The sequence below is a fragment of the Condylura cristata genome, unplaced genomic scaffold (assembly GCF_000260355.1).
Source record: "Condylura cristata isolate star-nosed mole 26May11 unplaced genomic scaffold, ConCri1.0 scaffold00011, whole genome shotgun sequence".
Lineage (NCBI taxonomy): Eukaryota > Metazoa > Chordata > Mammalia > Eulipotyphla > Talpidae > Condylura > Condylura cristata.
The window spans coordinates 44,454,077-44,479,755 of record NW_004567112.1 but is presented as its reverse complement, the minus strand read 5'-3'; the positions used below and the strand labels follow the sequence as shown (position 1 = coordinate 44,479,755).

General features: G+C 39.2%; 1 protein-coding gene across 1 annotated transcript in view; it reads left to right on the top strand.

Annotated features, from left to right (window-relative positions):
- Positions 1–25,679, top strand: part of ARID5B (AT rich interactive domain 5B (MRF1-like)) — a 44,446-nt gene that overhangs the window by 7,712 nt on the left and 11,055 nt on the right. The window contains exons 3-5 of the mRNA XM_004680865.2: positions 29–233; positions 2,138–2,190; positions 11,185–11,282. Coding sequence (XP_004680922.1) covers positions 29–233; positions 2,138–2,190; positions 11,185–11,282 — 356 coding nt within the window. The remainder of the gene's footprint in view (positions 1–28; positions 234–2,137; positions 2,191–11,184; positions 11,283–25,679) is intronic.

Genomic DNA, 25,679 nt, shown 5'->3' with positions numbered 1-25,679 from the left:
TTAATGTGGCAATTTTTCCTTTTTCCAGGTAAAATGTGAGGCCAGGTCAGCCTTGACCAAGCCGAAGAATAACCATAATAACTGTAAAAAAGTCTCAAATGAAGAAAAACCAAAGGTTGCCATTGGTGACGAGTGTAGAGCGGATGAGCAGGCCTTCCTGGTGTCACTTTATAAATACATGAAAGAAAGGAAGACACCGATAGAGCGAATACCCTATTTAGGTTTTAAACAGAGTAAGTATACTTGTTTTCATTTCTGAAATATCAAAAGTGCTCAGATTCTTTGAATTGGAAAATAATTTTGACTCAGGAGTATGTTGAAATCCTAATCTGGGGATGATGCTCTGTTTATACTAAATTCTCCCGAATCATCCAAGCCAGGAATTTTTTCCCTGCCTCTTTCCGCTACATTGTTCCCTTCTGGGACAGTTGCAGTGAGATATTTTTAGGCTTGAATCCACTGATTATGACTGGAAATAGACATGTTGAAAGTTTCTCATTTTCTGTTTTGTCAATCTTGAGTGTCTGTAACGCCTTGCCTCTGAGATAATAATATGACGTAGCTTTATCAGGCACAGATGTTGCCTGTGAAAAGACAACTTTTAAAAGGAGGACGTGAAAAGGTGGACAAAACAATCACAGAGAAAACATACATCCTAAGCCCCAAATTTGTTAAGTGATAGCAAAACCCTGACTGCAGAGGAAGCGAGCACACAAATTTGAACTGAGGTCCCCATTTTGAATCATTTTGACAAGTGTCATCATGTTTATAAGTAGAACAGGGAACTCATAGCCTTGCAGAATTCCACATAAGAGAAGAAACCCAGATCCTGCCCTGATTTCACAACTGAATATATATTTTGCTTCTGGATTTCGTGGCACACAAAGCAATGAGCCCCTGGCTTGAAATAGTATTTTCCCCAAATGTATCTTCCTAGATTAAAACCATGTGTCATTTTGATGAAGAATGTCAAACCTGTATGTTTTACATAACAATTTACATACCTAATAGCAATTGGCACTGATTGCAAGAGAACACTCGCAGCCATTATAAACTTATATAACTACGAATGATTACAATGTTTGTCTGAAAACTGGTTGCTTGAAATAGAAGTAAAATTAATGTACTATGAACAGCTTTGTTGCATTATGCATTGGTTCAGATTAAATCAAGGCCAAGATAGCTTTGAAATAGTGCAGGGTTCAATGAAGCTTTTCGAACATGTTGTGTCAAAGAGCCTTTAAAAAAAAAATGTATTCTTCATTTCCCATACCAAGGATTACTTGAAATTCAATTTCCCCCTCTTGTAAAAGAACCAAATCCATAACCATCCCATTCCATGATATTTTAGTAGAATGGAATAGGGTGACTAGCAATTTTTCTTCGCGGTTTAACAGCATAAACATATGCAAACCCTGCAAAGGGAAATCCATTTTAAAAATATCCATATATTTCAACATCACACGGGCACGTGAAGGTACTAAATGGACTCATGACTCGATTCCTCTGTGAATGACGATCTTCCTTCCCTTTGATCTGTTGTATCACGGCTGCCTCAAGTGTGAATATTTATTTTCCTACTGATGCAAGGCACCATGTGTTGGTGGAATATGGTATAAGCCTTTTAATATTTAATACAGCACTGCCATCAGACATTTGATTGATAAGGTAATCATACACTAAAGGGGCTATTATTTATTGATGATGGAGAGTCCTTATCTGAGGGAAGCATTGTACAGTACCATTTAATCAATGGTTCTTTCTAAGAGTTCAACACAACCAACCCCGATTTTGAAATCCCATAGTTTTCCCGAGGATGCTGCAACTTGGCTTCTCTTGGGCGGCTGATGGCAAGAGGACTAGAACTTTGTTGTCCTCCGTCCTAGAAGGAGAGTGATTTCCCTATTTGTGAATGTTTCTTAAGAAATGTTTTAAGTGGTAATAGTACAGCCTGTTGTTGATTGCCCTTTGGCACATTGTTTCCTAAGACCGTTGCTCTCTGGGGTACGTCAGTATTTCTTTTTTCTCATTCTCATTGAAAAAAATCAAAACGAAACAGAACAAAATGTTTTAATTGACATTTCTTGGAAATATGTTAATGCAATGCTTATCTAAATACTTATTGTCCCTCTAACAGTTAACCTTTGGACTATGTTTCAAGCTGCTCAAAAACTGGGAGGATATGAAACAGTAAGTGTTTAAGCAACTTAAATGAAATAATTTTGCAATCTTAACTTTCCCCTCCTCTTTGACCAAAATGGAGAAAATGTGAAAGCAAACTATCTCTGGCTGCCTTTTCAAATGGCTCTACACTTTTGGGGTTTATTGGGCCGCTTTTGGAAACAGTTCCAATTAGTTCCAGGTTTGGCAAAATTGTAAACTTGTCGTAAAAACTACAAGTGGAAAACATATGTAACTCTCCCCTGTCAGGGAAATTAGTTGGGTCTGTAATTTTTTCCCATGTTGAGAAAGGGCTATTATTGTACAACAAGCCAAGATTGCATAAAAGAAATTTCCCTTGGCAACATACCTGACATCTGTTCATGTCTAATATGGGAAATGTATTAAAGGCTTTCAAAAGTAATCAGTATTGGCCATTAAGGAATAGAATGCAGCAGAATCTCCTCGCATTCTGGGGCAAAGAAGCTTTATTAGACAAGGGTCACTGCCGCATAAACAGGAAGTTATCAAACTTACTCAGAACAGGCTCTGACACTCTTTATCAGCTAATTCTAACTGACAGGAATAGGTTATTTTTAGCCAACAGGAAAATTTGATGGCCACGGATTTTTACAGCATGTATTTTGAACCAATAAAATGTTGGAGCAACAATCTAAGATTACAATCTTGAATTAAGAAGAAAGAGCTGAATTAATAGAGCACACTGAGGTGACATCTGTAATAAAATCAATCAACATAGGAAGATGTCGTCATTAGAAATATTTTCTCCTCCACACAGTGATCAGATTAAGTTGTGCAGTTTCTTCTGCAATTGAATAAGAAATTGTTTTTCTTCCCTTACAAAGTAACCTGGGATGTGTCTGTATTATAGTAAAATGACAGTGAGAGACACAGAGTCAAGAAAATGAAATTAATTTTAACCCAAACATAATAAGTTGTGTTTCTTGCTAGATATAGCATATTGTTCCACAAACTGATATAATGGTTAGATATCAGGGGCTTGGGGCGGGAGAAGATGGCAAGCATTATAAAATTCAGATAGTCTTGTATTACTGTGGAGCTTATCTGCCCTGAGTTCTTACAAAAAAGATCTTTGATGTGACTATGTGTATGTAAAATGTTTCATATATGGGTTCATACATGTGTATTTATTAGGAAAAATCATACCCAGATGAACAAAATTTTAAAGTGCATTTCAAAGGCATGAATTAGCTTAGACTATTTTTTTACAAATACTTTATGTAAAAATAAATGAGGTATTTTTTACTTCCTTGGGTCTGTTGATAGGACAGAGAGATCAACTGCTTGCCACTGTGACTCATAGTTTTGCAAAATCTTGAGCTAATTATAGCTTTCATCCATGCGAAAAAAGAGGATGATTTATTTAGGGTTAGTATCATAAATTTAGGAGTTAACCCCATAGCCTCGACTTTTTAGTAGAACTTTTAATGTTAAGAATAGGAATACATATTTTTATGAACTGTTGCTGCAGATAAGTTACGGGATATTACCCAATATCATGAAATGTCTTTTTAAACCCAGGAACTTTTTGTTATTCACTGATAGGAGAGTGCCAGCAAATTTCGCAGAATCGGTTTTTCCTGCTTTTGTATCTTCTGTATCTTCACAAGGATTTTTTCCCTATGTAGTAGCAAGTTGGTGTAGAAAGTAAAAAAAGAAACTTCTGATAAGTTCAGGGTATTTGTTATATTCTCAGAACAAGGAGTATTTATACTTTTGTTGCATACGTGAATGAATGGCCACACAATCAGCAAATTACCTGACCACATATTTACTAGGTCTCTTATGGCCTACCAGCCTTGTGTTGGGCATTCTTGGAAATGCCAAAGGATCTAAGCCCACTCATGGACCCCATGGCTGACCAACCAGGAGAGGGGGTAATTATAATTAGAGGACTGGATGGGAAAAAAATCAGTGCTCTACTCAGATAAAGCCCTTTGTCACTTAGAGATGAAGGAAGAAAGAAAAGGTTATGGCCTTGATGCCAGTTAAGCAGAATTTTCGAGAATGGATAGAATTTAGGCATGAACTACCATGGCTTTTACCAGGAATTAGATGGCAAACTGGGAAGTAAAATGGGAAGAGAGAATAAAGTTCAGCATAATAGAGAGTTTGAGTAGTTTAAAGTGGCATGACTAGGTAACTGGGACAAGTGACCGTGAAAGGGAGTCAGGAGAGAAGGATGGAGCCAAGAGACCTGTTTTACTATAAAATCTATGTCTCTGGGGCATAAATTGAATTTGTCCAATTGGTGAGCTATTTCCTTCCCTTTTCCCCTTCTTCACTCCCTCTGTCCTTTCTTTCTTCTTCCCTTTCTTTTTTTAATCTTTACACTTACTAACATTTGGCCTTACAAACATGTAAGTTTGCCATTACCCCTCTGCATTTAAGTTTATGAACTGCCAAAGTGCAGAATACACTTTTTTTTCCTCAGCATATTTTGACTGATAGAACTGTGAGATGTTTAATGAGTATTCAGACAGCTCAGGAGATCTATGAATGATATCCAAAGTCTGAGGATTTATGTAGTCATCACAATATGGTTTATCTGTGAGATTACCTGATCAGAACGAGGATAGACTTGTCCTTTGAAGCTCAAAAGCAATTCTGGAATATTCTAGATAGCAGTTCTCAAAGATTATTCTAGAACAGGGGTTCAAATTTTCAGTGGGCAACTTTGAAGTATGAGTAGGTATCTAGGCCTTTATACTGAGATTGAATTTGTGTGTGGTGTATAGATCTGAAAATCAAAGAATTTCTTTTTTAAAGCTATCCAGGTGATATTAATTCAGAGCCAACAGTTACAGTGATTAACATTTATCCTGTTGACCCTCTGGCTCCTAGCTCCTGCCTAAATCTGCTATCAAAGGTTAGAAGATTGTCTTCGCACTGTTACTAAACATGATAAAATACCAACATTTCCTTGGCTTAAAATAAAATAGTTTCCAATGAGTGTTTTTCCATTTGGTAAAGTGGTAATTCAAGTTGCAACTCAATAAGCTATTTTCATTTGGAGTGAGGCAAAGTGTGGCACCCTGACATTTTTTATTTTTCACATATTGACCTTGTGCAAAAAGATCCTTTCCCTGCTCCGGTCCATAATTTCAGTTTACAATAAGGAGACTGAGGCACAAGGAAATTTAATCAGCTGCATGGGAGTCCCATGGCATTCTTCAGATTCTGAATTGCTGAGAATTTTGTGCACAATTATTTCTACTTCCGTGGTATATCTGGCAGGAAAGACCTTCATAAATGACCATTGTGTGTGCCTCCCACTCCCAGCAGTCTCTTATGGATCCTGCTTTTTCCATCTTTTGGGTGATATTTTGGAAGAGGGAGGATCTAATAACCTACCTTCATTCACTCAGCGCTGTGTACCAAACATGAGCCATGACAGAGATATTAATCATTAGCTGAGACTTCATCTGATCCTTGAGAAGAAAAATGTATGAACTTCAGAAACAGTATTAAAGAAGCTAGATGATGTAAATATTCAGCAATATTTAAAAATTGCAAGTTTAAAATTTGTAGATGGAGTAGTTCTGTTGTTAACATGTGATTGGATAAAGACATCTCTCTGGAATTCCTTCTGGTTATAAAAAGAGGCCATCTTAATTGGATTGTTTTTGTTTGTGGTTATAAACTATTCCAAACCTTCTGGTTTGAATTGCAGATTATGGATTATTTCATTTCAGTGCTTCACAAGCTTCAAATTGAATTTAAGAAAAAAGAGAGGGAGTAAAAGAGGAGCTGAAGTTTTATTTTAAGCTTTCATAGCATTTGACTAATGGTGATATTCAATTCTTTTGCTTCATCTGCCTTTGTTGGAAATGTGCATAGTGCATCCTAGATTTAGACATCATAACTGTATTGAGTGCATTTGATTTCCTAAAAATAGTGGCATGGCATTTTGATTGGCTGGCAATGAGGACGCTTCCTTTACAGTCCAATTTCCAGCTTCTTTTTCCAAACACTGTAGAGTATGGGTCACCTGCAGTTGAAGAGACAGAACTGGACAAAGCTCTGCTGATGAGCTGCTGAGGCCTTCACTTGAGTGTCTGGTGAAGTAATTAAAGCTCCAAGAGTAGCTTGGAGAATTACTAGGATACAGCATGTTGCAGTCGTTTGCTTAAGTGATTTCCATTTGGCTAACATTTGATGGGTGAGTCAGAGGCAATTTTTAAAGAGAAGGTAGTAGGGATATGGGTCTTGAGTAAATCTTATCCTGGAACAGAGGACCATGCAAGTGATGCCTTCCAAGAATGTAAGAATGTGAGCTCTCAGCCCCTCTTCCTATGGGTGGGACAGGGCCATGTTCTCGGATGGAACGAGTCACTTGTCTTTCGGGAAAGATTAGATGTTGACATACAATTCTGACATTGACATCCTTTCAAGACATCCTCTGAATCTAACCCTAGTTCTCTGGACAAAGCCTCTTGTTTAATTCAGAATTCTCAGAGCCAAAGATGATGTCATATAGTTTTAAAAGGCTCCAGTTCCTGGAGTACTACCAGGAAAAAAAGTCATCTTCCTTGAATTCAGTCCACCCTCAAGGTGTCCCGAGAAAGAGGCTGTTTCTCACAGCAACCCAGGCAGATGCTCCTTTGACTTCCTACTTCTTACACATTCTTAAGCCATGGAAGCAATGTCCTGCAAGAGTCCTGATTGATATTTCCAAGGCAGACTGTGAAAATATGAAGATCATTTCATTCCTGCAACTTCAAAGGGCACAAAATCAAGGCCCCAAGCCTGTGTCTTGAGTTAAAAGAGTTTTCCAGAGTTTGTTTGTTTGCTTGTTTTTTGCTCTAAATGACAGGATAGTTTCATCAAGTGAAATTGTGGAAGAGACAGATTCTGTCCTGGACCCACATTTTGGCCAGCATTGACATCATGAAGAGTTAGTTTTAGGCCACATTTACAACACCACCTTCGTCCTAAAGAGCAGTTTGGAAACCATGATATTCATAAGCAATAAAACTTTATGAGTGTAATTGGAGTAGAAGGATTTTCTCAGAGTTTCTTGGGTCTTTACTACACTGGGGAAGTAACTGCTGAGTGTCTTTAAAAGGAGATGAAATTTCACACACACTTAGATTGTTGTATTTTGCTTGGGTGTGGTCTGCTCAGTTTTTCATATTGTTTTATGACTACTTGTATGAGGCCATGTTTCCTGCTAAGTGATGAGACCTTGAAATCAATAGCATCTTTTTCTTTTCTTTTCCCTGCTTTGACCCTTCATCTTCCTCTGGTACCTCCTGCCTCTGTACCTGGCAGAGGAGACAGGCTGATGTCATGTGTCCCTATCACTTAAGAGGAGACCTTGAAGAAGATGATAGTAGAAGATAATCCAAGAGAAATAACTGCTTAAATGAAGTTGGCTATTTTCCTTAGTAAACAAAGAGTCAGAAATTCTTTATATCCCTAAAAGCCCTAAACTAATAATGAAGTCAGGTTGAAACATGAGCAGGACCAGAAGACCTGAGGTTGTTGTGGAAGAGGTTATTGAACTAACCCCACAGATGTCAGACTTTCGAGCTCAATAAGGAGTGAGCTAGGTAGCAAGAGGCAGACATTGCTTCTGCCCCAGATAGGGCTTTAATGCTAATACATACCTAGTGAGGACATCGGACAGTGGAATAAAAACCCTACAGAAGTGCATCATGGGCTGGAAGAGAGCATATCGCAGCAGAAAGCACATTTATACCAGTGTGAGCACGGTCCCCAGTAGCTGGGCTGGCACGAGTTCTCATGGCCTTTCCTCACTCCTTACCAGCCTCTGACCCCCCCCCAGGGGGTCTCTGTTTGGACAATTGGGAAGTTTAGACATTTCCTGCTTTAGAACTCATGTCAGTGTTTGAATTAAAAGCACATCTGGGCACACAAAATAGAGATGTGTACCTGGGAGAACTATGTACTTAAAAGCATTTAGCAGTTGGAAAGAGCACATTTTATGACTTTCCTGTGGAAAGAAAATATCTCAAAATGGACTGATTCATCCAGGCCAGCCAGTGGGAGCTCAGTAAACAGAAAGACCACTTCCTTGAAGGATCATCCCTGTCTTTGCTCCAGATGATCCCTCACTGATAAAAATTGTGTTTAAACACCAGAACCTACTTGCAGGGGGGTAGCACAGATCCCTGGCCAGCTGCACATGGCTTATTAAGGATGAGTGGTGCTTGATGCTGGCTTCCTGATGCCAGTTTCCATCCTACTATGAGGAAGGATTTTTCCCCTCATTTTGATACTTTATTATTTTTAAAGCTTTTTCATTTCTGTGATAAGCAAGTGTTGTAGAGGTCTTCTCTAGTCTAGATGATAGGTTGCGGAAGGGACCATGGTCTGTTTGCACATGTAAAACATCCCGATCACCAGTTGCCTCCTATTCATTACATTTCTCACAATCTGTATCCTTATGTTTATATAGTTGGTGATATGTTTAGGTTTGGTGGCTCTTACCAGAACAAAGCTAGCATGGGTGTTGGGTTAGCATAGCTGCAACTCAGCAACTCAACTGCTAACACAGTATATAACAAATAGAAGATATTCAGTGCATGTTTGGTCAATGTTAAGATATGTGGATGAAATGTCATGTAATTGGAACGTATCCATGACTCAGTGGTGCATATTATACAAAATTTCTGTTCTAAATAGAGATATAGTGGCCAGGATGGAAGGAACCATAGTCTTACTTAATTTTTTTTTTTTAAGATTTATTTGTTTGTGCATAAAGATTAGGATACAGGCCAGAGACTGAGGGGCGGCAGGAGGCTTCACCAGAAACAGAGTGGGGAGCAGAACAGGCAGATCAACGAAGTACAGTGCTGAGAGGAGCAGTGTGCGGGTCAGGAGAGGTCTGCTGCACCATGTGGTCACCTCCGGGGCAGACGGGAATCAAACTCATGCGGAAGTGGCTTTAACTTCTTAGTGCTGTGCTTTAACCCACTGCACCACCAGGGAGAGCCAGTCTTACTTAATATTTAAGAAATTAAAGTTTCACACTAGGCATCCCACCCACCCCTGTAGATTCTTGCTGGCCTTTTCGCTGTGCTATTTCCCCCAACTCGCAGGAGATCCAAAGCTCAAATTCTAGAACTTGTAGTGGATACTGCAATTTCTAAATATGTTCTCTGTGTTCCATGTCTTCATCTTCAAAGAACCATGGGTTCTGTGTTATCCCTCTGCTGCGTGAGTGGGTTATCAGGTTATTTTGATATGGGGTCTCCTTTGACTTATTAGGGAAAAGTCTACTCTTGGGACCCTAACACACGGGTATGATTCCTTGCATTGTCCCTCTGTTGATGTGCCCTCTTGAGCAAGTCAGGCAACCTCACAGATTCTTGCTTCCTCATCTATGAATGAGATTCCTATCATCTGCCTTAGACTGATAGGGGATTAAGTGGTATCATGGATGTTAAAACTGTAAAATTTGAAATACAGTGCACAGAGAGATAAAAAATAATGATGAATGATAGTTTCTTCTGAAGTAATTGCAGGGACATGATAGATTGTTTTCTGTGGTGCTCCCCAGGGCAAATCCCATCCTGAGTGAGAAGAATATGGAGGTGTGTTTCAAGGGGCCTCTAAGGGCTGTTGGAAATAGTAGAGACACTAGGGAGGGGATTTCATTTCTTCTTCCTTGATACACAGATCCCAAATAAATCAACCTGAAACCATGTTCCTTAAGAAGGTTGAAGGGAGATTGCAATTAAATATAATTACCAAAATATGTATTTTCAGTGTCTTGAAAGAGCTGGAAACTGTTTTTTATAATATAAAACAAAGCTACATATAAAGGAGATTTTATTTTCAGTTATACCTACTAGTTGATGTAAGATGTGTTCTAATGAGAACTATTGAAGCACATTGACTCCAAAAATGCTTTCTGGGAAAAATGAACAATGTAGAACTCACATTGTCTTGAGTTCCTACTTGAACCTTTTGAGAATGGTTTATGGAAATGAGGGGGTTCCTTCTATTTGAAATGGAAATGCTACCATAGTTTTAAACACTCTTTTCCTCCTTTGATCACAATTATGGAATCCTGGTTGCAAAGTGAGATGATTTTTCTCCCTCAGATTGCTGCCTTTAGCCCTTAAGTGAACTTTGCTGGCAGCTCAGTGGGTATTTTTCAAAAAAACCCTACTCTGATTGTATTAAATGCCACTGGCACCTTCAGCATTCCCTGCCCCCAGCACATTCCAGTAACAAAGTTTTCCTGTAACCCTGTATAGAATGTTCACAGGGATCTTAGAACTTGTGCTGTCTTCCCAGTTTCAAGGAAACACCAGACTTGTTAGGATGTAGTCAATGACGTGGTTTCCCAAGTTAATCATTTGCCAGATCATGCATCTGTTATTTTGTAGTATCCTAATTTATGTACAAAATAAAATTAAAGGAAAAAAAGTAAAACAAAGCCATAGTATGCCATACAGCTGTTTGTTTTTATTCACCCAACTCAATCATATACACAACTATATGTACAACATGTGAACTTTGAAATATGTTAGTTTTCATAGCATTTGATCAACAGTCCATTTTCCTGGCCTAAGTGAATAAAAGTAATGAGCTTGTGGCAGGCACACTTTCAGATTTTGGTTTTGTGTGATGGTTAGAGGAGTTGGCATAAATATAGGCTGAGAGGACTGTAAATTCCATAACCAACTTGCCTCTTTTAATGAGTGTGTAGCATAATTTGATTTAGTGTTAGAAGTAGGCAAAATATCACATAGCTCAAAAAATCAGATGATACACAAGTGTGTTTGGTAAAGAGTCTCTCTCTTTACCTAGGTCTCTGGTGAAACAAAACACTGAACATGAGCTCTCATTTTAATACCATCAGTTTCCCCATATACTCATTTGGACTTCTCTGTTTCTGGGTTTCCAGAACGGACTGTTCTCTCATGGCTGTTGCATATATATTAAAGTCTAGCACTGTGAGTCTCCTATGATGCAAGATTGAATTTCCCATTGCCATTTTTGCAGATTACAGCCCGCCGTCAATGGAAACATATTTATGATGAATTAGGCGGTAACCCTGGGAGTACCAGTGCTGCCACCTGCACCCGTCGACATTATGAAAGGTAAGACACCCCTTCTTGGAAGGTCCTATCTTCTTTCAAAGTGTGTTCACTGGGAGAAGCTTCGGGTCAAGGATAAGTGCCCCTCTGGCATTTTCCTTTGCATAACTTAGCCTTGTGGTTTTTAAGGAACATGACTTTCTTTGGTGACTGAGTCTAAAATTAGATGTTCTTCCAGTTTGGTTTTAGCCCATGACCACCTGCCCAACACGCCTTTTCCCTCCATGAGCATAAATTACCCAATCTGTTTCATTTACTATGAGAAGCTTCAGCTTTAGGGAATCACAGGTCTGCAATGTGACTGTAAAGTTGCCATGTAACTGTATTATCTTTGCAAAGTATGCATTTCTTTAATAAGAAAATTGGCCCCTGATAAGATCTGTTGTTTTTCCCATCTTGGTATTTTTCTTTTATGGCTATGTTTTTGACCCAATAAATCCTTGCCAAGTTCTGTGTGGTTCAGTTGTCTAACAATTTCATCTTTCTTCAGAAATTGGTAATAATGCGAACAAGAAGGATTGTCCAGGTTAGCTACTATGAAACTTGTATTTGCAGAAGGTTTTCCCCCTTTGCATTCAGATTAAGTTGCCCACACTATTGGCAAATTCATGCATTATTTTTGCTCTGGGATTCAAGCCTATACTTTAAGTTGTAGCAACTTCCTTATCACTGATATTTTTCCTTGATGAAGTGTTGACTGACTCTCCTTGGTTTTAAATTCAGAGCTTGTGAAAATGAAGCAAAAGGGTGTGTGGTGTGTGTGGATGTGTGTGTGTGTGTGTGTGTGTGTGTGTACAGTCATTGTGGGTGTAATGAAGTCAAAGCGTAGTCAGCTGAACAAACCAGCCGGTTAACTTATGAGCTTGAGAGGTAAAATACAGCAGCTGAATTTATTGCTTGTTCTTCACATAGTCAGTTACTGTTCCAACTTCAACCACATGCTTAATACTCACCTTGAAATCATACAGATGAGTTTTCAGATAATGACATCAACTCTGCATTGTATTTCTTTTGAGTTCAATTATACTTTTATCTGTATTGCACTTAAAGCAGAGACTCTTTTAGTACAGCCATTCAACAAAACTTAGAATGTTTTTGTAGGTATGAGCATAGTAAACTGAACTGGGTTTAGTACCTCATTAAAAATTCCCACAAAGTATTCCCAAATGATTGTCTTACTTGACTGTGTTGCAATTCAGAGGATTTATAAAAATTGGTAACAAGAGTTCAAATCATTACTCTTCATAATGTTTTCAATATAGTGTGAGAGATTTTAAAATGTGTTATTTTTCTCAGAATTTAATACAAAAATGCACACTCTCACTGCATGTAACAGGTACTCAGGCACATTGGTTTCTAGTACAGAGTAGCCATGGAACCTCAGGTTATGTTCTGGAAATAATATCTAAGGATGCCAGAGTCAACTTGTTTTTGATGTATAATCAAGGCTTTAATCACAGTATTTTCTTAAAAATACTGTCTCTGTGATCAAATCCCTTCTATTCTGATAGAATCTCCTTTACTCAGTCACCAAATGTCCCCCAAATGTAATCCATCAGACTTAAAGGACCAGATAGCAGTCATTTGAAATTTTTTAGTTTATGAAAAAATTGAGTGGATCTCAGTTACTCAGTAGCTCACCTAGTTAATGAATGAAAATTTAATCAAACACATTACAAATCATTGCATCATCAAAATAAATAGACCAAGTTTGGATTGAAAAAAGGATTAAGTATAATATGTATATTTTGTATACATATGTATATTTTGAATGTATGTATATTCAAATGTATGTATATTTTGAATTTATTCAAACAGTGGTCAGGGTAAAATAACCTCAGTCTTAAATGAAATGCCAATATATATTCTCCTGAAGATTGTGGACTTTGTTTCAAGATTTACCTCCTCCTGAATTGGCAAAATCCCAAAAACTACAATCAGTCAAATTGGAAATTTCTAGGAGAGTTGTCTCAAACTTTAGTAACTAAGAAATATAATTAAAGATTAAAAAAAAATATTTTCTACACATTCTGGGGAACAGACTAGGTATATGCAAAGATTGAGTATGTCCCACTGGATTAAAAATTTTCAAACTCTGTCATTTACTCTTTCAAATCTAGAAGTTGCTTGGGCAGTCAGCTCCCAGTAAGAAAAATAAAAACCACACTATGCATTCAACAAAGATAATGAAATATAGGAGATTGTTAAATAAGTGTTGGTATGAAACACTATTCACATGGAGGTAATAATCGAAGTTTCCCTAGGGTTGAAGGAATAGAGAGAAGGGTTGGCATAAAATTTTGGCTTCAAAGAGCCAGAGTTGAGATCCCTTCCAGGGAGAGGCACTCAACCAGCACAAACCTTCAGTACCTTGGAGGAGGAGCTTTGTGGAGCTCAGCTCAGACACAAAGGAGGCTGTGCTCTCTGGCTGGCATTAGACCTCAGAGAACTGTTGAAAGAAGCTGGGGCTACTTCTAGATGCAACTGCAGCTGCTTGGTTAGTGTTGATCTGGCATTGAAATGAGCAGCAGTAAAATGAAAATGAGGAGGTCCCTCCTTCCCTCTCACAGCCTGCTAGGGTGCCATGTACAGAGCCTCACTAGGAGGTTAACTTACAAAAGAGACCTGTAATGTGAAGAGTCCCAATCCCAGCATCAGTGGGCAGCTCACAGAGGTGCATTTGGAGTAGAGAGACAATTAATAGTTTATTGCCCAGTGGGATGCCTAAGATGGAAATCCCTGCCCACAGCCTGAAACCCACATGAGTGTGCAGGTGTTCCAAGGTCATTAGCCAGGTTCTCACTCTTCCTTGGCATGTCCTTACTCTTTCTGTATTTTTGTGATCAGGTCATCAATCATGCCAAAATGTGCAGATGATTTTTTTTAATCCGATGATTGGTAATTTTCTTTTTAAAGTAATATCACTTTCACTCCTTGGAACCAGTCACTGTAAGAGGAATCACCATTCTCCTCTGTGTAGTGGTGTGAGAAGAGACCAAGAGCTACAGCTCTAGACATCTTACTGCTTCTTGATGATTCTCCCAGAGAAGGAGAAAAACCAGAACGTTCCATACAATTGAAATATTTCTCCTCTGATCAGAAGTGGCTGAAACTCTTGGCTAAAACTGTGTTTAGTGATTATGGCAGATTTCATTCATTCTTGCTAGTTGCAATTTCTGCTGACATAATTCAGAGGTAACTAGTTTGATCAAGGACCACTGTGTTCATGAAAGTTTAAGTTGTTATGAAGAATTAGGATGTTATGGGCAAACCTCTAATCTGGACATATCCTTGGAAATTGTAAAAGTCTTCTAGAGCCCATTAAGGTGGCTGGGGTTCCTTCTCTGATGCCTGTTCATCTGGTCACTAATCCTTTTCACTCTAGTATAGAAACTTGGTTCTTTGCCCATTTCCCTCCTACCAACTTTGCTTCCCTAAAAGATGAAGAAGAAATAAATGATCTACTTTACATTATACACTGATTTATTTTTCATGCAGTGTGGTTCATGTTTCCAGTAAATGTTTTCATTTTCCAACAAGAAAAAAAGTAGCTGGGACCTTAGTAAATGTTACTTGTATATTAGTTGGGCACTTTTGGTTTATTAATGAGTGTAATAATGAAAGTGTGGGTTATGGAGAAGAATCAATGAGTGTTTTTATTTAAAGCATAGCAGAAATGGTACAATGCCTGTGAATGCATCATTGTCGCTGAAGGCCTGACTCGCCCAAACTTGCCTCTGATTGGTTTAAATCAAATAGGTCCAAGCACTTCATAAAAATGTCTTTGTCAGCCTGGTTCTACTTCTAAACCTATTCATCTCTGTCAGTGTTTAATATTAGTACCAGGCTCCTGGCCATAGTCCATTAGTACTGTACTTAATTGCTCATGTTACAGATGATCACCAATATAAAAAGCATTAATGTTTCCCCATCATGAGACTGTTGCCATGTAGATGTCTCAACCTCAACAAAGCTTGTGAAGTGTGGTTATTCTAGATGTGTCTGGCTCAGGATTTATAAAGTTACTGTAGATTAGAATGCCAAAATAAAATGTTCATCTCCTCATGGGCAAGAGCCTTCTAAATGAGACATTTTCTTTCTTGTCCAGCTCTATTTAAGGTGCCCTGATAAAAGGTGATAGAAGGTGCCTTTATCGGTAAAGAAACAGAAAGGAAAGTATCTCCTTCCATGGAATTTTCTTAGCGCGATTTTCTGGAATGGTAATTTACTACTTTAAAGGCTTTGTCTTTACATGCAGATTCTTTTTTTTTTTAATATTTTTTTTAAGTACATGCAGGAGGAAAAAATCTTTACACAGAATACCAGATTACTGGTTTTAATTTTCCAGAATAAATTAACTGGTCTGTTTCTGTGGAGCACATGAAGTTGTTATTAGGGATTTAAAAAGGAGCATTAAGGCAAAAATACTTTATGATGTGTTTTTGTTTTTTGTTTTTTTTGTTTTTTTTTTTTGAGAATTGAGAAAATCAAAATCATAAACAAATGTATTTGTTGTTGGGGAAATAAGCAATTACAGTTTATCTTCTTGTATACTTGAAGCCCAATTTCAAATTCTAACCTTTGCTCTTCCCATAGTCATTCCATGTGTTATGCCACACGGCTGAGGCGCCTTCTTTGCCACATTTTGGGGTGAGCTGTACCTAAGACAGATGCATTGGGCAGAATCCTAGTGACAGTCAGCTGGAGTTTTAGTCTTTTTTTTTTCCCCCTGCAGTGGAAGGCAGGGTGTGGGAGGTTCATGTTTTGAGTAAGATAAGTATGTGCTTTAAGGTAAATGCCAAAAATATATCAGGTTCTGAGGAATTCAGCTAATATTGTAGAAAAGTAGGAGAGTTATATTCATGCCCAGGACAAGATTGGGTATATTCTTCTCCTTTTGTTACCCTTAAAGTCAGTGCATAATTCAGAATGTCACAGGCAGGAGCTCAGCCTTGTAGAATTGAGAATTCCTAGTGATCTTCCAGATCATTGCTACTTAGATGAGGTTTTCTGACCCATCTGTATGCTGTTTGTTACTGACTCGCAATGAGCTAAGTGCAACAGTTGTGATACTATTGATATGCTTAGCCAGCAGTTTTTATGGCCGCTGAATATAAGAAAAACATGGAACTTGTATTTTGATGCCTTTTTAAATGCTTCATTTTCCATAGAATTTATTACTAGGGTTTTTACAGAAGTATCAGTCAGTAACAGGTAGGAAATTTTAGAAAGTAACCTCTTACCTTTGTTCATTGGAGAAGCTCCACACCAAGCTCACATGTTTATAAGGCAGGTAATATAGGTGAGTACTGGTGGTCACATGGGAAAGTGGGGAGACAACACAGCCCAAGACTGGGGAGGCCCGTTTAGGCAGATGCAGAGTGCTCCCAGCGCTTCTAGTGTTTTCTGGATATTTGTATGAGATCATCTTTCTTACAAATATTAGTTCAGGGCCTTCCCTGGTGGCTCAGTGGGTTAGGACACAACACTGCAAGCTAGCTGCAGCTGCTTCAGTGAGAGTTCGATTCCTAGCCCTAGAGGTGATCCACACGGCAGACCTCTCCTGACCCGCCCACTGCTCCCTTCAGCAGTGTACTTCTTTGATCTGCCTGTTCTGCTCCCCACTCTGTCTCTGGTGAATTCTCTCATTGCCCCTGCACCTCTGGCTTGTACCCCAGTTCTGTATACATAAATAAATAAATCTTAGGGAAAAAAAATATTGGTTCAGTATTTCTGAAAATATGTCATAAACTGAGCTATAATTTTGTCTATGGGCAAAAATGTAGCTTGCAGGCTGCCAGGTTCTGTGAGGATTGAACTATCTTTGGCACCGGTCTAGTCTGGTCTCTGTTTAAACACCCTCCCTGGGAGGGCAAGGGAATCAGGCCCCTCCTCAGGTGGAGTTTATCTAATTACTCTTCCACATACTAATAAAACCGCCTCTATATCTTTGCATGGATCCTACCTTGCCTTGTGGGGTTGGCTCTCTCCTGTGTTCCCTTTTCCCCATGGCAGCGTAATTCATATACTTAGCAATGTTTCTCATCACTTCACAGTCTTCTTATTCCATTAAACCAAGTGCCAGTGCAGAATTTATGGACTTTCACCGCCTGGCTTGTTCTCATGCCTCTAGTTGTGTCACTTAGGGTACCCAAAGCTATTCCAGATGGGCAGACAGTATTTGTAGGCCTTAGTCTCTGAGCACAAGATTATATTGGTCATTGTTAAGTAGCCCTCTTGTAGTGCCCATTTCTTTTTCTTGGGCCTCTGAGATTTGCCATGTGATTGATTGCCTTTTTCCTTTGCTACTGCCCTAAAGAGCCAAATGGTATTTTCTTAACATCTACCATGTACAGAGTATTCTCAGGGATTATGAAAGTGTCTGAACCACAGAATTTAGAAGGAGGTTGGCAAACAATGAGAAGGTGCCCTGCTGTCACATCCGTGCCAGGAATTGCTAAGAGAGAGCACGATGCTGCTGCTTGTAAGCCCAGGCTCAGCCTCCTCATTTTCTTTACTGGGCACCCTGCAGACATCACTATCAACTCATTAGAATTGGGAGGTGCAAAGCCTCCCTGGTGGTGCAAGGAATTGAAGCACAGCACTTTGAAGCTATCCTCAGCCACTGCAGCAAGAGTTTGATCCCCAGCCAGGGAAGTGACCCACATGGCATGCCCACTGCTCCCCTCAGCAGTGTATTTCAGTCGATCTGCCTATTCTGCTCCCCACTCTGTCTCTGGTGAAGCCTCTCACCCCTCCACACCTTTGGCCTATACCCCAGTTTTTGTATGCAAATAAATAAATCTTTATTAAAAAAAATAATTGGGAAGTGCTACAATCCTTGGTCCATCTAACTTGTCATGTGCTCACACTCATAGTCTGTATATATAAGAAAGCAAATTTAGGCTATAAAGATTAGGTGAGCAGTACATACACATAAATTCAGCAGGGATTAAGTGGAAAAAAAAAATGAGCAAATGTCCAACTGGAATAAGCAAAGGCTGGGAATGGACCTTAAAGAAATTAGGTTAGAACTTAATGATACATCATCATAAGTTTACTTACAATAAAGTAATTCAGTTGAGACACTCAAGAACAGTGAAGAGACTCCTCATTACACTCAGCACAGTATTTTGAACATGTCAGGTGCACAGGAATTAGGAGTTGAGTTAATTAGGTTAAATCCAAACATAATGGACCATTTCCTCTAGAAAAATGGGGATAAAGAGGTCAGGAGTAAGGTGGTAAAAGGGGCAGAGAAGAGAGTTCTAAGGCTGGATTTCCAAGTTGGAGATACCCAAGATAGGTGTAGAAGTTTTCCTCTCAATATCCATCCTCTTGCCCTAGGGTCTAGTGCTCAGGTCACACCCATCTCACTGGCAGTGACACCGGCCACTCTGAGTGCTAGCATGTCCTTTCTTTTTTTCTTATTTTTTTTTTTAAGATTTATTTATTTATGCACACAGAGCTGGGGTACAGGCTAGAGGTGCAGGGGTGGTGAGAGGATTCACCGAGACAGAGTGGGGAGCAGAACAGGCAGATCAACGAAGTACACTGCTGAGGAGAGCAGTGGCCCTGCAGCGCCATGTGGATCACTTCCAGTCGGGCTCGAACTGCGCTGAGGTGGCTGGGGCTTGCTTGCAGTGCTGAGTCCTAACTCCTAACCCATTGCACCACCAGGGAGGGCCCGCCTGTCCATTCTAAACACTGTCTTTGGAAAGGGACTTAGCCATTGGACACTGCTGGTAACACCTCTGCATCTTACCACGCAGGCATTTTCATTTTTCTTTCCCGCCAACTCCACAGAAAGTCACCAAAATGTCATCAGTAACCAGCGATCAGAAAATCTCCAGGATCCTAGAGTTTGGGCAGGCTGAGACAACACTGTTTTTCCTCTATATCCCACCAAGCTTGTCTTTATGAAAGCCCTGAGTGGGGTGGGTTTAAGCGCCCAACCCTGGAGTAGCTTCTTATCATCTGTAAAGAATTTTTCCCTAAAGGACAGGCAGGTAATTCCATAAGCAAGAGCCTCCCTCCTCACTCAGCATGCCTCAAATGCTCTGATAACTTTCCAATGCCTGGATATTTCAAGAAACTTCTAAAAAGGAAAACAAAACTCCAGCCAGGCCCTGGAGTAGAAAAACTGGTTTCTGTTTTAAAAAAAATAAACAACAGCCTTTGAAAAAAATCTCTATTTAAAAATTCTTAAATTTGCCTCTAAATGCAAGTTGTAATTAATAGAAGTTGGAGTTTACACTGTTGAGTGTAAAAACACCCTCAGGCACAAACTAATCAAGTGTGTATGTCATGCTGTAAACTACAGCAAGTTCTTTGTTTGACCCAAAAAAAAAAAAAAAAAGCTTGCCAAACAGCAGTTTTTCTTTGTCAAGTTCCTTTATTGTCTCATTTTTGTTTTCACCATATCTCCCCACTCTCCTTTGAGCCTAGCTGTGGTATTTAAAAAACTTTGCAGGTCCTATGTTTTATTGATAGTTTTCATCAAGCATGAATTTAAATTTGAGAATAGATTAGGTGTCTTAGCCCCTTTTCTTTTTGATAAATAACAAGAGGTTTCTACTTATGATTTTCTGTCCTCAGGGCTTTATCATTAAGATTAAATAACTGTACTCTCAAGCATACCACTGCACAAACATCTTTTCAATTATGTGAGTAACAGATGCCTTCACAAAGGAACTATTGAAAATTCAGAAAGCATGTTTCCAAAAAAGAAAGAAAAAAACTATCAGATGACAGAAGAATGTAATTGTTTACCATTAAAATATATCCTTAACTCTTCCACTGAAAATCTCTTGGAACATTTTAGCTTTATACAAGTTATTACAAAGTTTGATCAAAATAATATATGTTTGGGGGAACCTTTGTACATTCTGGAAGCTCTGGAACCTGTGGAATCTGACATACCTGGGCTTTAAAGGAAATGGCTGCTTGCTTATTTTTACATATGGACACTGCCAGCTTCATTCGGGGGATGCATATCATGTTGAGAACACTGTTGTTACATTGTCTATCATTTCTCAAATAACAATCATCTGCCCATGGAAACAGATCCATGCAACTTGATTCTGAGTGAGTCATTGATTTCTCAGGGAGAATGATGGCCGCTATCTCTACTGGTTGACACTATGGAGGCCTAGGTACCACTGATGGCCTGTACTCTGTTATGATTATGTCTAACCCTGGGCCAAAAAATCAGTCTTTCTTAAATCTCTTCAAACTGTGTTCAGTGTGGTCTTGATTCAAAAGTCATGGGGCTAATACCAAGGTACACACAGAAGTGTCAAGAAGGCATCACTGAAGCAAGAGCCTGGAGGAGTTTTTAGTCTAGATGAGAGACACTGAGAAACAGGCCTGGATAAAGTGCTGTAAGAGGCACTTTACCTGGGAGTGTAGTCTGTGGGCTTCTCTCTTCACCCAGCATCACGGTGGGCCCAGTCCAATGAAGGTTACCTCCTTTTGGAGAATTGTGGCATTAGTCTCCTGGTGCATTGTGAAGGGAGTAGAGTGTCGAGGGCTCATGCCTGAGCTGTTTCTGTTGTGAGGAGTTAAGCCCTTGTAGAATGGCCACATATGTATCCCCCAGGTTGGTTGTCTGTGCAAAAAGGAGAATGCTCATCATTCTGATTCCCTGGGAATTCTCGTAAGCCAGGGATGGTCATTTCAGTAGTTTCTCTTAGATAGTGTTAGAGTCACCATCTTGCTGAGCTGATGGCAGCTTGGACTAGCAAAGGTAGGCACCTCTATGTTTGAAGGTAAATGTTGACACTTATATCTGCATGCCTTTGGCTAGCTATTTTACCATTCATTCCATTGTGAACTTCAATGGGAATAAAATCACATACCTGTTGGTATTTCTATAAAGGTTGAAGTGAAAGCATACCAAGTATCTAGTATTAATTACACATTAATGAACAGTGGCTATATTAATATTATAATGCATAATTAATATGTAAGAACAACTAGAGGTTTCTCTTTCCACCCTACCCCTCACCTCTAATCCAGGCTTCCTCATTCAAAGTAACTTCAGTTCAGGGGACTTGTTTTCCTCGGGCTGTCTCTCTTACATTAACATAGCTTTCTTGGAGTTTATACACAATCTTGTAGGATCCCAATACCAAGTACCTTTTTTTCTCTCCCTGCTTTTGGGTCAGGCACTTTTGGGACCACCATCGAAAGTGTTAGTTATCAGTGGGCCTCGGAAACTCCCCACTATGTCAGGGGCAAATGGAGAGTATGAATGTTCTCCTCGGAACCTAGCAGATCCATCCTCTGCTGCTCCTTGCTCCTCCCCTGGTGAGGAGATATTTCTTCTTGGGAAGAGCTTTTCTGAAGACGAGTACTCATATTTTGTTGTTTACAGTAATGGAACACACACCTTCTAGGTATCTTAGCAGAGAATAAATATAATGTTGTTTTTACCTACTCCCTCTTTAAAGAACTCTGTCCAGCTTGCTTCAGTAACCCATGGGCAAGCTAAGACTTGCACACAGACTCAATGTTACATTCTCCTGCCATTTTCTTGGTTCAGATGGGTCCTGCCATTGGCATCCTCTCTATGGCTTGAACAAAAGTAGGGTGGCTTTAATGTGGTTTGGTGCCCAAAGCGTCCAGCTCCCATCTTGGTCTGCTGGAGGGCAACCGTGAAGGCCTCTTCTCAACTCTCAGGCTTACTACTATTTACCTCCTCACATTCTGCATGCTATTTTTCCCTTCTCCACTAAAATTCATGCCACAAAATGGAGGAGATCCTTATACAGAGCCCCACAGCTTCCTGGATGGAGCTTGGCTTTTGAAAGAATAGGAACAAAGTAGACACAGTGAGTAGTGTAGAAACACTCTCACTGCAGAAACATCCCTGCATGTTGATGTAGCACATTTTTGTATTTGACTTGAGTTTTGGTTTCTTCCCTTTTGGTGCTCAATGTTCTCTGCCATTTTTGTAGGTAGTGATGGTCTGGCACCCCGAGAAGTCAATGTTATATGAGCTTAGAAACTTTTGTTCTTCCTAGAATCTTAAAAAGTGTATGTACTTCATCTTCAAAAAAGAAAAATTTACCTTCCACTTGCTCCATATTTGGTGAAAGATTGCTTCCCACACTTCACAGTGAAGTTTTATTTTCAATTTCTGGCTGAGAAGGGAAATGGCTGGCCAAGCCATAGAATTTATCAATCCTGGACTCAACTCAGAGGGTGTAATGACTCCATTTGGGATCAGATCAGGTCCGAAGCCCCAGTGGAACCAATATGTCATTTCTTTTCTACTGCCACAAAAAAACCTAATCGTGTAAGAATGGTAGTAGCATTTTTGTCTTGACATACACACCAACTTTATTTCCCTCTGCTCCTAAAATATTCTGTTCCAAGGGCACCAGCAAATCTTAGAAACTGGAACTTTTTACTGGCTTAATACTATAAAAATGCCTGTGAATGAACTAGGGTGAATTTGAGGTTCAAATGCAACCCTAAAAATTTCCCACTTCTTTCCCCCACTCTCCAGATTGAATCAATTCCAGACATAATTATAATATCATTTTTCAGAGCTCTAAAAATAGATGGATTCTCATTTCTCCTCTTAAGCACTGTTGCTAAATGTTTTGGCCCAAAAGTTCATTCGTTCCATGCAAGCATTAATCAATACAGGAGACATTAGTGGTTACTTGTTCAGATGAGATTTGACATTATTTTTCCACTGCCTATGGGGAGGGAAGGGCACGGGAGGGGAACATTGCCTAATAAAGATGAAGGATTTTATCTTCTTTTGTATAAAATGCAAATGATGAGGATGTATGTGATATATATTTCTCAAATATGAGGCTGCCATTTTTTTTGCTAGGAAGGAGCGACAAGGCCCTGGAGGATTTTAGAATTTGTAAATATTATATCATCTTCCTTGGTATTTAAAAAAAAATAATAAAAGGGAGAAAGAATTGGCAGGTTGCCAGATTACTTACATTACAGTAATAGATTTGCTGACCCCTGACTTCTGCTGTAGAGAAATGTATTGAATTTTTCATAATATCAGATGAGGCAGATCTAAAATCCTAGTATACGGAGCACCATTATTTAACTTGAGATTTAACAAAGCCAAAATCTTTTCAAACCAGCAATTTCTTGTATGATGATAATTTAGTGGCTCAGACTCTAATAAATCAAGGTTATAATGCCATTGATTTGTTAATTTTAACGGGTTGATTTTAAGTCATCTTTATTTTTACAAAAAAAAAAGGAAGGAGGAGAAAAAAGAACCTTGCTTTTTTCACAGTGACTGAATTTAATAAGAATCTTCGTGATAGCAAAAGGCTCCCCTACTGTTTCTGCTTTGGGGTGGAAAATGTTATTCTTGTATTATTCCTAGGGAAAAATAAAATCCCATGCTGTTACAAACCTTATGCCTATAGAAAGATGTTATTTTTTAATACATGATGGCTTACCTATTTCAGATCCATTAATGGCATCATAAATAAGCATTCTGCTAATCTGAAATGTAAAATCTGGATAATAAGAAAGGCTCATTTGTCTGCTGAGCTTTCAATCCCCAGACAAGATGTAAAGGGGGTGGAGTAACCTCTGGATTTTCTAATGAATATATTGCTTCTCTTCCTTATTACTTCCACCCACCTAAAACCCAACCCGCATTCTTAGGAGTTGCAACCCACTGAAAATATTTCTTCTGTGTAATAAGATCCTGGGTTAGGGTGCATTTTTGCTTTTATCTGCACAGTTTTGAAACTGATTAAATCTCTGTTGTACTACAAATATTTGAGGAATAATCATCTGCAAGGCACAGGCACATTGCATTATACTGAATTCTTTATGCCCTACAAACCTACTCCGCTTCCTGCATTGGGCAATGTTGAACTTATATTGGCTAACCTGTTTTTAATGGTATCACATGCACGTTAAATGGTGAAATGTTCAGAAACCTATAATAGCTTTCATCCTCTTGTACTGTAAAAACTTCTAATAATCAAATGATAAGATCATATCCTGTGGGGTAATTGTGTTGTACCATGTCAGGATAACTGAAAAAACATTCAGTGAAAATTGCACCGAACGGAAATCACTATATGAACAGCAATTGTTTGTGTGCTGTGGAGACCAGGCCTGGTCTTCAGGGCTTAGCTGGTCATATTTCTACTTGTTTCCTTTTAGCTGCTGCCTTTCTTGTTTTATTTTGGGAGCCTTTTTCCCCTGAGCCACTATAATTATCTTTCAGTGATTTAGAAGGGGGAAAAAAAACACTCAGTTGACCTTTACACACATACACATACACACACACTCACTCACTCTTCCTCTGAAAGCTTTGAACAAGCAGGGCTTGTGTTTGGATTCAGTTTTACCTTAGTCATGCCTCTTTCCAGATACAAGAAACATTTAATTCCAGATTTCCTGCTTCTGGCGTTAGGCCTTTGACCAGCAAAGAGAAATGTATTTTTTACTGCTGTTGGTCAGCCAGCTGCTTAGTTGAGTGAAGGGAAGGAAAAGAAAAAAAAAATGAAAAGAAATTAAATGAAAATGTTGTCCTGTTTCTTGAACTCGCAGAGTTGTATTAGGAAATTATTTTCCTAAACACCCACCTAGAGAGCGGAGTTGGCCCAGGATTTGAGGTGAAGTGTCCTCTGGGGCCCACCTAGGATGTTCCACGTTCCAGTTCTCTGCTTCTCACCCTCCCTCCCCTCTCTCAGAAGTAATGGTCATCCTCCTCAGCAAAGAGGTCCCTCATGGTGTCCTCCACTAGAGAACAGAATTGGGGGGAAGGATGGTACCAACAAAGGTAACCATTGCAATACCCAGACTGCAGTGCTTTTGAGTTACCATGGCAACCAAACAAAAGTAAAACAAACCTATCTGTTCCAACAATAAAAATATGTTCACATTAAAGTCAATTTAAAGTATTTCTTCCAATTTAAAATATTCAACGCATTTTGCCCCTAGACAAAAATCCCCAGCCTGCCCATGTTGAAGGGAATAAAGTCCCTGGCAGAGCCACACAGATAAAAGGCATTGGGGGGGAGGGGGATGTTGGGGACTTTACAGAGGAGACAGAATAAATTCAAGTACGAACAAGATTGCTTTTTTCTCTCATCTTTTTCTTAGTTATGCTTTTTATTATATAAACATTAACTGTATATTACAGTGGGAAGCAGGTATCTGGCAGCCATGTATTATTTTAGTAAGTCTACATAGAGAGAACAGTTTCCAGTTTTAGCAGCTGTAACATGTTTAAACTCAGTTTGTAATGGGATCTGAAGATAACTATTCCCCATGGGCGGTGTTGATCTTCACGGCTGGCCCACTGCCAGGTGGAGGGCTCAAAACTATTATTCACGCCTCCTTGCACATACCTTGTCCGAGCATGCTCAGTAAATGAATTTTGTTTCT